At 37.2% G+C, this 15707-nt stretch overlaps 1 protein-coding gene across 3 annotated transcripts in view; it reads right to left on the minus strand.

The window, feature by feature from the left end:
* Positions 1-217: 217 nt before the first annotated feature.
* LOC121319702 (diphosphoinositol polyphosphate phosphohydrolase NUDT4B-like) overlaps positions 218-15707 on the minus strand; it is a 38549-nt gene continuing 23059 nt past the window's right edge. For 2 of the 3 annotated variants that reach the window (XM_041257392.1, XM_041257394.1), the window contains exons 2-5: positions 15190-15300; positions 6563-6607; positions 6347-6434; positions 218-2511 (exon numbers count right to left, since the gene is read on the minus strand). In XM_041257392.1, coding sequence (XP_041113326.1) covers positions 2306-2511; positions 6347-6434; positions 6563-6607; positions 15190-15300 — 450 coding nt within the window. In that variant the 3' untranslated portion in view covers positions 218-2305. The remainder of the gene's footprint in view (positions 2512-6346; positions 6435-6562; positions 6608-15189; positions 15301-15707) is intronic. The other variant, XM_041257393.1, reaches the window with a different exon arrangement.

Genomic DNA, 15707 nt, shown 5'->3' on the forward strand with positions numbered 1-15707 from the left:
AAGCTGTTAATGCAGTGAAAGGTGGCTCTACCAAATATTAATGTGTGGGGGTTGAATACTTATGCAAGCAAGATACCAGTTTTTTATTTTTCTTAAAAATATTTCCCAACATAAAACCAATGTCACCTTACAATAATTGATTGAGTTTAAGTGTTTAAAAATAAAATATCAAACAGAACGAAATTTCAATGTACCATTTGTAATTCAGTAATATGAGAGAATTGTACAGGGGTCTGAATACTTTTGCGAGGCACTAATTAATTTATATATATATATATTCTCTTATAACAAAAACAGGTCATGCATTAAACAACTCACTCTTAAATGGACTTCAATTTGGTATTTGATGTAGACCAGAGATAGTTTACTGTTGTAATATCACACAATTCCACAGTCCTTTAATTCAAGGACGGTATAAAACATTTATGATATACATAAAAGAAAAAATAAATTGTTCAACAATCTGGATCAATTGGTAATGTAGGTGTTATTTCGGTGGTTTCACAGAGATTATTCAGAGATTAGTGGTGGTCGTGGTCTATGACGTCGTTTAAGTCAGTGGTTAATAAAGTCCACAAGTGTACTTGATGTTGTACTGCTGGAGCACTACTGCACATCCCAAAAAAGAATAAAATATATCCAAAAACATACATTTGGCCTTGTTTGTTAACAGAAAACACTTGTACATGTATCCCATTCCTATCTTCCAGCAGCAACAACCCACTCCCCACCAAAAAAAAAAAAAAAACTAACTTTTTTTACAAATGTAATAACATTGGCCATGGCCTGATGTACAGAATGGGCTTCTGAGAAAGAGTATTTAAAACAAAAACAAAAAATAGAACTGTAAAGTAAATTTCTAGAAGGTAAATAGCACAATATTTCTGAAGCATTGTCCATGGAGCTCAATGTGGCACATTTAGGGTTTCGGTGAAAGTAATTACTCAAAAGACAAGTTTGTTTGTTTTATTTACAGCAGCACTTTTTGTAAAATGTTAAGTATACATTAATAGAAAATAAAGCATAGAAAAAAAACCCTAAAAATTACTAACTTCCTTTTATGTATTAAGATACAAACCACACAAGACCATTCCAGTCCTATTTTCTGGAAATATTTACAAACCTTATTTGTGTAATATTGTAAATGCGATTTGGCAGGATTTGTTTAATTTAATTTAGGAAATATTTGGCTGTAATATACTTTGTTCCAGTGGCTCTAACATGAGAAAACGAAATCAGGGAGTCAATGAAACTGAAGGTCCAAGACCTAATACAGTGTAATATATTAACTATATTTGTATTTGTTTGTGTTTGTTTGTTTGTTCTGGTACTTTTACAGTCTGTCTAATGTGTTGTTATGGGTTCCTCACAGCTGTGCTGTTTTGTTATTATTATTTGGGTCAGACATTTAAATGGACATCTGTAATTTGTTAAAATATTGAGGTAGCTTTGGGATGCTCAGACTTGACCAATTGGTGAATGAGGTTAGGGTCTATTTTATTGATGTAAACAGCAGCAGATCTAAATACAGAAGAGTTTATCAAGCTGATGCTTTATTAAAATTACTACAAACAAAAAATACAGTGAAAGGAGGTCCTCGAAAAAGTTTGTACATTTTAGGGTAAAGGTATCAAGATCTGCCACTGTTTAGATTATTAGAATACACCCATATATTACTGGTTCCATGCATCATCCAGCATTAAATAAGGTTAAAGTTTCCAATGCTAGTCCGACAGGGATAACTTCTTTAGCAGACACAATGTAACAATATATACATATTTGTCAATAGGACGATAAATCTGTTGAATTTAGCAACATCTCTGAAACTTTTTTTTAGGGACCTGTTTCGTTTTCTTACCAAAAAGCCAGTGTCTCTTATTTCAGCAGACCACAGCAGTGTCTGCAAATCTCCAAGTTCACAAATACAGCATTTGTTAATTTCAAGTATAATTAAAACAAGTTTTGAATCAAAGACCATTTCATGTACTGTATAGGACTGTTTAAAAAAAGAAAAAAATAATCAGTTAAAAAAAGGCCAATTAAGGCATCCTTAACAAAACATTGTTAACACAATTTCAGGTATGGCTTTGGTTTGTTGAAATACTATTTCAAAAATTATATTAAAAAAAAAAAAAAAAAAAAAAAAAAAAAAAAAAAAAAAAACACTAGTGTTTACACTGCAAGATTTCATGCAAATGTATTTGTTTATGGATACATTTTACATGAGAATCCTGGGTCAGATGTCCCTACTCTCCTGTGAGTGCAGTGTCCCCCCTCCAGTGTGGGATAGGCTGTGACTGTCCTTTTATCTCACAGTGGAAGGCTTTCCAGGAGTCTGTGATGAGGTCATGTACAGAGTGGAGTTGTCGTCAGGAAGGGTGGGAACCACAGAGTTGCCGTTGGTGGGAGAGCAGCCCAATTTCAGTTTTTCCAAGTATTCTGCATGGACCGGTTTGTGACACTGTAGAACTTTAATGGCATCTTCTATTTTAAACCATTCTCTCTTTCTCCCTAGAAGCAAAAGTCAGATCATTAGTAACAAGCTCTGCATAGTTACATATCCCTCAACAAGCCGTTATAGTCGAGGGCCACAACGGGTTAGATTAAAATATAAATCTTAATGCAGACAGACAGGTTTTCGTTTTCTAGACTGTCTACAGCCATTTTATTAACTTATGCCTTTTGTCAGTATAGGACACATTAGAAAAAACACCACCACTTCAAATATCTATGGGAAACATGGTTTTTCAGGGAAACTGTACAGCAATGCAAGAGTTAACTAGTCAGAGACCTGAGTGAAAAATCCTAAAAAATAAAGCAATGCTTTTCTATAATATTCAACATCACTTTCCAGCTGCAATACTACTTAAACCAGGTTATTTAAAGGACTGACAAACTCTCGCCAGAAACAGTCCCCATTTACAGAGGATATTAAAGCCAGTGATATTTATAAATGTGTCAAGACAGCTCTATTAAAAAAGAGAGTGTAACTCAGTTGCTAGGCCTGCCACATCCTTACTGAAGGACTCAATGGTGGCACATCTGTGGTCACAAATGTCCCAAGTTAAGGGACTTAGCCACATTCTGATATTGCAAAAGGGCTGCAGTTAGTCAGGTGCCAGGGGAATGTTGACACACTGTACAGAATTACCAGGCCTCATTTGGTAGCATCTACAAATAGTGACAGGTTTGAATTACAGCACACTTGTTTTTAAACAGGTTGGAAAGAATTTGGTTAATTCCTTACCTCAGTCTCATTCCTGCCGGTAACAGCTTGGGCCATGATTGACACAATCCTGTTACAAGGCTGAAGACGTATAGATAACAAACAATATCAGCTGACATGCTGGTGCTTGCAATTTCCAGATAGATTTTAAAATATTTAACAACCATTTCAGATAATACATCACATTTAAGTTTCCACTTTGGAAGACAGACCCTGTGTGATTTTTTTCAAAGTGTATCCAATTCAGGTTGTTTTGGTGTGCACTTTAAATGTATAGGAGATTCTCTTTCAGCATACTGATGAAAACAAATATAATAAATGTTTTTGTGTGCAATATAATAATTTGTGTGTAATGCAACAGATGTCACAGTGTGAGATCAGGCTAGCCAAAACCTTTGATCAATGATTTGCACCTTAATTGTAAGTATGCAGACACAATTAAAAATAAGGATAATAAAATAATTCATAACATGTTCCTATGTGTTGCACTGTTTATGTTTCACTTTCACATCTAAGCTGAAAAAGTCAGTGGAAAATCCTCTGCCAAGTTGAAGTTGTATTTTTTCAGCTAGTCAGATTAGCCAGTCAAAATTAGTTTGTCAGTTATAAACCTAGATTCAGCTGACTTTGGGGTCTACTATTGAGTGGAAAATCTAGGACAAGGTCCTTTTCTTGTGTTTTCTGTACATATAGTGTAAAGAACAAACGTCTATTTTAATGGTGAGTGCGAACAGTGCGAACACTGGAGAGGAGTTTCAAATGCTTAGTGAGTCACGTGGCAACAGAAATAACAATTACTGTAGATACTGGTCAAAGAGCAGCCTCCAAAATATTTTCTGGAGGAGTATCAGAAAAGTTCTACATACCAACAGAATATCACATATATTATATTAGATCTCATGAAGTAGAGATTGAAACTGAACTTGGAAGATCATTTTGTGAAGTTAGTGATTGAGATTCTAGATTTCTGAAGCCAGCATTACTGCTGATCTGTTTTGTGCACACTTTGGAAGTTAAGAAATACTAATTGTTTATAAAAAAAATAAAATTAAAATTAAAATAAAAAAAATACATGGTTCCCTGTTAGATACACACTTTTAGAAATGTTCCAAAAGAAGTGTTTTTTTAATTTTTATATACAACATTCCCTGTTTCAAATGACACCACCTGGTTTACTGCTATCGGACTCTGAACATTGAGACGCTCTTCTCAGTTATGGAATTCCAGCTCAATGTGTACGCACACTGATGCTATATAAAGATCACTTCCTTAGAAACTATAATGAGTAGAAGCAGCCTATCAGGCTCTTTGTACAATCAACAAATGTTACCAAGGAGTGGTTTAATATTTGTTTTAGAGCCATTGTCTATTGAAACCTGATCATTACTTTTGTTTCATTTCTTTTGTAAAAACACAGGTCACCAATGGCACCAACACAGCAGTCGTTAAAGTTCAATACATCTGAATCTGTGCATCTTTAATTGAAAAAAAGCAAAAAGATCAAATAGTTTATCTGCTTCTCAAATATAAACCCAATAATACGACAGTAGTTTATGTTAGCGGTCATTACAAGTAATCAAGGGTTTAGTCCAGGGGCATGATGTGTGCATGGTTTAATCTGGCATGGTCAACTCTCCACACCCTAAACCAAACCACAGAATTAACTCACCCTCCAATACATTTTTTTTATACTACAATTAGGGTGCACTATTTGCATTCTAGGAACACTTTGGTTATTTACAGTACAACCTCACGTATTAAGTTTTTTTGGATAGATCCATCTGTAAAAATAGAGGATCCTAATTAAATTATTCAAATAGCTCCTTTAGAGCTGCCTATGTATAGATCAACTGAATAAACCATGTTGAATGTTTTCCAGAAATGTTTATCAAACTCTAGTAACTGTTTTAAGTTCACATCTAGTATCTATTTTTTCAAAAGGCGATGTTGCTGAGAAATGCGTAAGACTTGTTTTGTAGAATGTAAGCTGAGGCACTCCTGTTTGAACCTGCTTCAGCAGCTCCACTCTAACTAGCTGTCCCTTGGATGTTTGGAGTTTGCTTAGCTGAAGAGGGTGCTTTTAGAGGGCAATAGTCATTATGGCAACAAATATATTTACTAAAAATATTTTTCTATGTGATAGACCACTCTGAAGTGTCAAATAATAATTCCACTATTTATTAATAAACACATAAATAAATAAAAATATCTATGTAAATAATGCTAGGCGAGATTCCTGTTGCACTATATACATTTTCATATTTTTACACGAAGTACGGCTGAAATTGTTTAATGCCTAAGGACTGGCAACAGCACGGGTTTTAATCACTGCGTGACCCACAAAGGTTGCCAAATAAGCATCTTTGAGGGCCGCTTTTCATCCAGCTGGTAGCAGGAGACATGGGACCCTGTGTCTTTGTGTGTTTGTGTGTGTATCTATGTGTGTTGTGGGGGGTGGCACTTTCTTGGGCAGATGCCAGTCGTCTCTATTGTACACATTTGAAAGATTTAATCAGTCCTCTTAGAATTGAGAGAGACAATATATTTCAAGCTACTGGGACAGTATAAAGGTGCCTTTCAAGCTGTAATAAATCTAGAGTTTTCAATTAGATCAAATGAAATCTTGCATTTTTAAATACCAAACAATAACTCTTTAATGTTAAATCTAAAATCTCATTGTGTTACCAAGAAAGGAGCCAAGCCCTTTTGAAAGGAGTGGAAGGTGGTATATTTGCCATGCCGTTTCCAAAATCTTTTGAATCAGTGTCTAGTTTTGATTCAAGCAGGAATGAGTCAGTCACAATGGGGCATCGATTGAAGTTGTATATCTTTGGGAGTGTAGCCTGGCGGCTTGACACACCAGAACATTAAATCTGTTCATTTGAAGGGTTACAAATTAATATCCTGACTCTGGTGCTTGCACTACAGTCACAGGACCAGTGCGCTCATGCCAGACAAAGAAGGCATTTTGACTGCAGGAGTAAAAGAGAACCCAAAAGTGTGCCCCTGGTTCTTAGTCCCAGACACACTAACTGGTTTGAGAGGCTTTAAGTCTTGAAAAGACCTGTACCTACTGTATACCAACCCAGAGGCGGTAATGTAGAAAATGATTGGACTTACCTATATTAACAGAATCCTCCCAGTCTTCTAGGGTCTCTGTTACTGTGAGAATGTATACGTATGTTCTATGCTTCCTGTCTTGGTTCTGCTTAAAAAGTATGATAAAAAAAAATTTAAGGACTTGCACTCAAAGGCTTTACTTTAGATAGATTCTTGTACAGTTGCATGTACAGTAGAGCCATGTGACAGGTTTGAAATGTTAGACAAGATACTCACTTCAAAAACTCCCAGCAGCCTTCCTAACTTGCCTTTTACGCCAGCCTGCAAAAAAAAAAGTCAGTTTGAATTGAGTCACCACAGCTATTTATTTGCATTTGTACTTGTACTTTAACATTAAAATCCCATCAGAACTACGGTGGCATCTTTTGAGGTCCATCAGTGCATTCTGAGAGGATAAGAAACAGAGCACTTATTATGAATTTTAATAAAAAAAAAAAGAAAAAACAAACACCTTTCCATTCAATAGCATGCTCCAAGCTCTTTGATCCACAACAAGCTATTAGAAAAGTAGTTTTCAAGGCAAATGACTGAGACCAATAGAGTCAGAGTTCAAATTCCAGTTCAGTTGCTCGCTCACTCTGACCAGAGGAAGGTTTGTTGGCATCCCTAGGACTCAGTCCTGGCCAGAATCAAATGAATCGAGGTAAAATAAATAAATACATAAATATATTTCATACAGCAATCACAGTCAGTGCTTGGGAGGTGTAATAGTGTGAAGAACTTTGCTAGCCTCTATGGTGACAAAGACACTTATCTGCATTGGGTAGCATACAAAGTTGCAAGAGTTGATACCACATTCACTTTGCAGCTAATTAAACACATTTAACAAATGTTATCCTTATAAGAAACTGATCCACGCATTTCATGTTTTATATATTACATTTGATTATGTGAAATGAGCTGTACAGAAGCTTATGGAACTACACAAATACATGAGCGGGTGGTAGGAAAAATCTTTATCAGACTTTCAACATTTTTTATCAGATAGAGGAATTTGAATTAGGGATCACATGAATAGATGCTGTGTCTCAGTTTTTGATTATTTATACCATGTTACAATATAGATGTAACACACAAGGATAGCTAGCAAGTACTTTCGCAAAAATTTATGCTTGTGCATTTTACACAGATATTATTTAAGAACCTGTGTTGCCACCCCTTCCTCAGTCCTGCAGCAGCTGTACTAAGCAGTGTAAATAAGGCAATTGCCATGCTGAACCAGATATTGTGGCATACCTTTATATAACACACCTTCAAAAAGGTAGTGCCATCACACAACTTTTCATTTTACAAGAGCTTATGACCAACCTTGTGATAAATACTTACTATAATGCATTAGCTCAAAATGTTATTTAATAAAAAGAAACAAAGCATGCATGTTTAAAGAGTGCAAGTCCTGAAGCAAGTTGGTTTTGACTTAAGTGAAGCTTTTATCCTTTATTATAGAACTGAAGACATTTCAAACTTAAATTATTTCTATTGGCTGAAGTTAAAGCTGGAATACTACCCCTGTATAAACAAAATCTGATTAATGAAGCATAACAACAGCAAAGAACAAACAGAAGACATGCTGGTGTCACCTGCTCTTACCAGCCTGATTGTTTTCCCAATACAACTACATGATACATAGCCCCCACCTTAAACAGCCACAAGCACAAAGTTCCTTTGAGGACTGGTGAATTCAGGTGAATTATGAATTAAAATTGATTAAAAGACTTAATGTAGTTCTGACCAGCGAAAAAAGGCCAACTTTACAACCCAAACATATACAGTTTAACCATGAGAGACTAGCATAATACATGCAAGTCACATCAGATGCAGTCGAAACTTTTATATATTATTAATATTATTGTACAATATAGCATACCTTCAACAGAGGTACTGATAACTAAAATGTTTAAAGGGTGCAAAACCCTTCCATAATGCAACAGTAGCTTTAAATTATTTGAGATATGTAATTCAGTTATGAAAAGGGAAGAGCCAGCTCAAGTATGTAACAGTATTTTAACAGAGCAAGTTTTTGAGACAGCCAGAGCAGTCGTAATGGTGGAGCTAACCTACTAGTGGAGCTCATTACAAGATATGATATGGATGATGATGATGATGATGATGATGTTATCCGGTCAGTCGGATCCGACTCTTGGCAATTCTATAGACCATCTCTCGCCATGCTTTCCAGTCTTGGACTTTCCCTTTCAGCTGTTTTATGCCTAAGCCAGTGTCCGTTTTGATGGCGTCGAGCCATCGCGTTCTTTGGCAGCCTCGTCTTCTTGTTCCACTGACCATTCCAAGCATCATTGCTTTCTCCAATGAATCTAATCGCATCACGTGACCAAAATAAGTCCCTCAAGCAAAATTTCTGGCTTGATGTGCTCCAGAACCTCTTTATTGGTGACCCTTGCTGTGTATGGTATCCGTAACAGTCTTCTCCAGCACCATAGCTCGAGAGCATCAATCCTCTTTCGGTCAGCTTTTTTCAGGGTCCAGCTTTCACACCGATACATTGATATGGGGAACACAATAGCATGGACCATTTTGCATTTGGTTGTGAGGCTGATGTCTTTGCTCTTCCAGATTTGTTGCATGCTCAGCATCGTACTATGGCCTAACGCAATTCGTCGCCTGATTTCAGGGCTGGAGTCTCCAGTTCGGTCGATCATGGATCCCAGGAAGAAGAAATCCTTGACGCATTCAATCTCTTCACTATTGATGGTTATTTTGACTGCTCCATTTCCAGCTGTTATCATGATCTTCGTCTTTTTGATGTTGAGGTGAAGACCCATTTTTTCGCTTTCCTTTTTTATTCTTAATGAGGTATTTCAGGCCATCTTCCGTTTCCGCCAGTAATGTTGTATCATCAGCATAGCGGAGATTGTTAATATTTCTGCCTCCAATCTTCACATCGATTTCAGATTCTTTTCCTCATTCCTCTAATCTCCTCATGATCATTTCTGCGTAAAGACTGAAAAGAAAAGGGGATGGAATACAGCCTTGTCGCACACCTTTCTCGATTTTGAACCACTCTGTGTCTCCATGTTTGTTCGAACAGTTGCTTCTTGGTCTTTATAAAAGGATCTTATCAGCTGGATCAAGTGTGCTGGCACACCCAGTACTTGCAGGGCCTTCCATAACTTATCATGTTGATGTAGTAGATTAAGCAAATGTAGATGTTTTTCTGATGTTCATGACATTTCTCCATAATCCACCGCAGATTTGTGATATGGTCACGGGTATCATGACCTCGTTTGAACCCAGCTTGCGAGTCAGGTAGTTCTGCTTCAATGATTGGGCACAGATGCTGCTGTATGATCTTCAGAAGGACTTTGCTCGCATGAGGAATCAGGGCTATTGTACGGTAGTTGCAACAGTCCCTTGCGTCGCCTTTCTTAGGCAGTGGGATGAATACTGATCTCTTCCAATCCTTTGGCCACCTACTGGTTTCCCAGATCTTCTGGCAAATCGCTTTGATAGCCACTGGTGGAACAGGCCTCAACATTTCTGCTGGGATGCAGTCAGTACCAGGTGCCTTGTTGTTTGGTAACTGCTTCAGTGCCCATACAAATTCCTCGTCCAGGATAGCTGGCTCCATTTCCACTGGGTCGTCGTGGGGTGGCTCAGGGTCGCGAGTGCTTGCATACAACTCTTCCATGTATTCTCGCCATCTGCTTCTGATGCATTGCTGGCCAGTCAGGACCTTCCCGTTCTGGTCTTTGATTGCTCCTTTGCGGGCAGTGAAAGGAGTTATAATTTTCTTGACCTGCGCAAAGAGATTTCTGGTGTGACCTTTGACAGTCCTCCTCCATTTGCTTGCATCGCTGATCCCAGTATGCTTCTTTGTCCTTCCTTGCTGCCCTTTGAAACTCCGCGTTTAGCCTCCTAGCCTCGTCTCGGTCCCCAGCGGCTTTGATATGGATAAAGATTTGCAACCCTTGCATGGCTGGCTTCCTTTACCAGTAACAGGATACAGCATTAAACAAAAAAACTCAGCTCAGTGGAGAGGATGCACTGCTGTAGTTACCAGCTAAACAGTTGTATCAATGTGAAGATCACATTTCTGAATCCCTCCCATTCAAAGTTTATAAAAATCCAGTCAACAGTTTTCAATGAAGCTGATCTACATTGTGCACCAATACCTTTCTTTGCAGTAACGAATCTGGGGTTTTCTCATTAAATGCAACATGAAGCTGTGGCCCAGTATGTTGCTGAATGTCAATATGGTTGTAAATATTCCAGAACATTCTTTTTATAAATTTGTCCCAAAATAGCTACTGGAAGGATACTCCAGACACAGAGTAATATATTGATGAGCAATTTGGCAGATGTGGAAGCCACAAAGCAGACTGCTACACAGGTGTGGTAGAGATGCTGATACTGGAAGAGAGTGGGGTATGTTGTATACTCTGTCCTATGAACACCTATAATTCTCTACAGCGTGTCTAGTCTATGTCCACCTACCAATGATAGCAACGTTGAGTTATTTATTGCTTCAAAATATTTTACCTTTGGCCTAGATGCAGTGTTTGTATTTCAAAAGTATTATATTTACGGTGGAGATAAAATCCCTACCCTGCTAATTTAAAATACATTAATACCATAGAAAAAAAAAAGTTTTCCCTTCAAAATGGTTACAAGCCTGCTTGCCCCACAACAATGAACAGTCAATACATAGTACTACTGAACAGTACTTTACTAGACCACATCTTCAAAATAACTCTTAGAGAGCCTGAAGCCAACTGCTCAAAGCTTTATGGAGTGATAAAAATCTCCAGCAGCCCAGTTTTTAATCAAATAAAATTAGTAGCAAGAAATCTCAGGCTTTTCTGTTAACAGGGTAAAACAAAATTAAACATGGCTTGTATGCCAGTATGTTTTTGTTAGTATATTCCTCCAATCTAGCTTTATTTAACTTTAAGATTTACTAATGAATCTGTACAAGCACTTTTTAAAACTATAGTGTGGTCAGTGGATTCCTTCCCAATTCTCATATTAAAAAGAAAGGGTTGGGCCTAGTGATGCATCACAGTGCAGTGCAAACTCTGCGCTGCTTTATGGCTTGTGAGTTGTCATTTGTTTATCACTTGCTTAAAAGTTTAAACCATCAGTAAAGGTTTATTGTTTTCACATTCAATATTTATTTTCACAGACAAACAGTACACATGCAGCACTGAGCTTGAATTCACAAGCATTTGCACTTACTGTTCTGTTATGTCAATGGGCATTTTCTTTACTGAAAGCTGTGATGGGTTTTCTGATTCAAACATATCAAATAGGTTCATAGAATGTGTACATTCTTACATTCTAAACAAAATTTGTTTTGAACAAATTACTACTACTTTATTCTTTTCACAAATGACCCTGGTAAGCAGCAGACTTACCTCAGGTGCAATTATTACAGTTGTGAATGCACACCTTTCCTTTCACCTTCCCTTGCCTCACAGTACCTCAAACACTCAAATCAAAAAATATTTCTTACAAAAGTTTTATATTTGCTCCACTGTAGGAACAAAGTATTATTATTGTTACTTGGGGAGACAAATCTTACTGATGGGACTATGACACATTATGACACATGACTGACACATTATGACAAAACTATAACACATTATGATAAAATATATATCTAGATTGGGTAGTAAATTATAATCCTGGCATACATTTACAGCAGATAATGGGTACAGTACAATTAATATAGGCTATAAAATTGGGAGGGCTACTGGTATAGAATATCAGGGTGGGGCTATTTAAAATGGGACATTTATCACCAGTTAAGATGATCAAACTGTGAATAAGTGCTAAATAATTGGTTTAGACTAGTTATATGGCTGGGAGTGATGCTTGTTAAATGTCAACGCTTGAATTACACTGCTGTTGTAGTCAAAAGTGCCTATATACATCATATTTATGTAACCATATTTTGTGGGCAAATACCAAATATTTAAATAATCATTATTTTAAAGTGGAACCATGAATGTACAGTATAGTAACTGTCTTTGAATTACAAAAGATTGAGATAACAGGTTCAGGTATTTATACCAAACAAATCAAGTAGTTTTCCAATCATCAGTACAAATGCAAGAAAAATTGTAAATAGCCCAATAGCACCATAAGTTAGGTATGCTTAGGCTACCACCCTGTTTTTTAATAGTGCTGTTTAATTTGCACCATGTTGTTATCAATTAAATATTTACAGACAAATCTGACTTGCCAAATATGTTATAAAAACAGCAATAGGCCTGTACACTTCATTGCAAAAATGCAACACAATCTTCGGGTTCAAGCGCCTGTATAACCTTTATGGGTTAGTACAGTATGTCATCAACCTTGTAATACACATATGTCCAACTCTGCACTCTGCTATGTTTACATGTATGCATCTGTATAAAGTAATCACTGTACATTTACACATGGCCAAAATACACACTATGGTATTACAGATTAATTCAAATTCCCAATTCCGCTAACTAAGAAATTAGTATATATGGACGAATTGAAGTACTGCAGGAAAGCGTGTGTGCTTAACAGCAACAAACATAAATGCTAATCATATACTGTACCATATCCAGTCTCTGTGGCTCCAGACACGAAAGAAAGAAAGAAGCAGAACACTTAACCTAGAAATCATCAAGTGAAACATTACCCCCGACACATATTCTGCACCCTGTATCTTTGCAGGTAGAGGAGAGCCTCTTTGAACAATTAGCACTTCCGCCAGCAGCTGTCAGACAAATTCTCCAGGAATGCATTAGCCGTCTCCTGGAGGAATGCTGTCTCACTGTCTGTCATAGACAAGGCTGACAGACAGTTCAATTAGTTTTTATATATCAGGCTTATCCTCTGGAAACCACCTTTTTTTTCAAGGGATCACATGATTTGCCTTTATATTAATGGATGAACAAATGACTGTAGTAAACTGGCTGTGTGTAGATATTCTTTGCACCCTGTCCTCACAAAGGCTGTCTGGAGAGAGCACCAGCTGTATGAAAGGAAGGATGAAAGATGTTTGTATTCTAATATTTGAAATGCATAGGTCGTGCTCCCCTCTTCCAAACATATTGACAGTAAAAGACAATGTCAAAGGGGTTGTCTGGTCATTACTGGCGTGTCATACCAAGATGCACTGCATACTGCACTTGAAGTTTTTGTTGCCAGCAGAAACACAATTTGTTCTATGGAGTTCAAGGCTTACGAGATCTTCAACAGGCAGACTCATGCAGTGCTGTGCTCTTATTGTCAGACTGTGCAGTAGATTTGAAGGATGGAGTATTATTACCCAAGTCCAGTGCAATTTTGGGATTCCAGATGAATGTTGAGGGCATTACAGTGTGCAGCTACAGAAAGTCCATATACTGCTTCTACAGAGTCTTCAGAATAAAACTAAAAAGTTATTTTTTTCCCCTCAAAGACTAATATTTCAGCACATTTCTATTACAATTTAAAAAATGATGCGCTACCCAACTAATCAAGTTGAAAAATAAAAATTAGACCCTAATTACAGCTTAAGGGATGCTACTAAACAAGTCTACAGATACTGCAGGCAGGTAACTTCCCTCATCTCAAGACCTAACCGGTTTACTGAAGCACAGCATATTAAATGTTTGTATTTTAAGAAATTATCCCACTACAGGCAAATTCTGCCAAGTAAACACAGTGTGGGAATGAAACCTAAATAAAGGCAGTTGCTAACATTAACTTAATGCCTTTTAATATTGTTGTACACCTACTAGTACTTGAAGTAAATTACAACCATTTCAAATTCTCCACACAGTATTCCTCCCGTATCTTACTGCATAACAGACAAACACATACACATACACATGTAAGACAGCCTCTATAGCCACGAGAGATTAGATTTCCGATTTCATCATCCTGCATGCTTCACATAGGACAGTCCAAGGAAAGCCCATGCCTTTGGAGCCACATTCCTGAACTACCGAACAGGTGCGGGTTGTACCGTAATTTCAGTGGGTGACAAGGAGAGACTGACAGGGTGTAAGGGTTCTTCTATTTTTTTAGTCAGTGTAGACACATCCAATCCAGTCCGGTGTAATTTAAATCTCTAGGACTCTTTGACCCTGCTAGTACAGCAGGCCGTGTTTCAGAACGGTCAGCGGATTCTTTAATTCACATCTTGTCAAAAATCCCTTCATCTCCCATAGCAAAACGTTAGGTTTTCTGTGAATTCGATTTTTAAAAAGCCAGACTACTGTACACGTACGGGCATAATTGTTACACTCGCAGGAACACCAAACTTTTAAATATTAGCATTGCTTATGACAAACAAAAAACAAAAACAGTTGGTATGTTTGCAATTTCAGCAAGGAATCCAAAATGTTCTTTTTTTTAAAACTTTGTATGTATTTCAATGCATTACAATTTGGGGTTCTTTGTACATAGATATAGATCAGTAGAAAGTCATGGCTGATAGTTCTGGAAGTATGGATTCCAATCTGAAAGGAATTCAGGATTTGAGTTTATACTGTACAGTGATGGCCAGAAGTTTTGCCCCATAGAATTAGCAAAATTGTATATAATTTAGCAACAAAAAAAAAAAAAAAAAAAAGACACTGCTGCCTTACATTGTTTTTTGTTTTGTTTTTTTACTGTTTGTGAATGTAAGGATCAGGCAATAAAATAGTTGGCACATGGCACAGTTTCATCAATAAGAGGTAAATCGCTGCAACAGACAGTCAGCGAATTTGCGTCTCTGTCATCTTTACTCAGGAATAAACAAAACTGGACCAGTGAACAAGATTAAAAGGACACCAAACCAGAAATGCCCTTAAAAAAGGTTCTCTCATCAGCCAATTGTAGATTGTACTGTAGATCGATAAGGGGCTTCTTACCTCTTCATAAACTTCCCTGACTGCAGCACCACCAGGCTCCTCCTCGGGCTCCATGCCCCCACCTGGCACAATCCACTGGTCTGGGTGCCGACTACTGCTAACCAGCAAAACCTGCAGGAAAACACTGCAGTTAGTACCCACACGCAGGCCAAAGGATGGAATGGAATAAAAACAAATTTGTGTTTCAGTGAAAGGGATGTTTTACTTGTATATTCCCATATTTTGTGTGTCTTGTGAATATAGTGCTTGGAAGCAGAATATACTTTTACTTGCACAAGTTAATTCAATGTGGTAAAAATGCAGCCTGGTTTCCTACACAAAATACATTCTTCATTATCCTATGCTCATTATTCTCTAGTTTTGTCTTTTCTCTCGACATGCATCTTAAATGTCCTTTTTCATCCCCTGGGAATCAACATAGCAAGCATCTGAGCCAGCAGCAACACTTAAGAATTTTCCATAAGCAAGTCTGACCTATTTCATAACAAATCTGAAACTATTAATACCACACCCTGTTT

Source organism: Polyodon spathula, chromosome 8 (assembly GCF_017654505.1).
Source record: "Polyodon spathula isolate WHYD16114869_AA chromosome 8, ASM1765450v1, whole genome shotgun sequence".
Lineage (NCBI taxonomy): Eukaryota > Metazoa > Chordata > Actinopteri > Acipenseriformes > Polyodontidae > Polyodon > Polyodon spathula.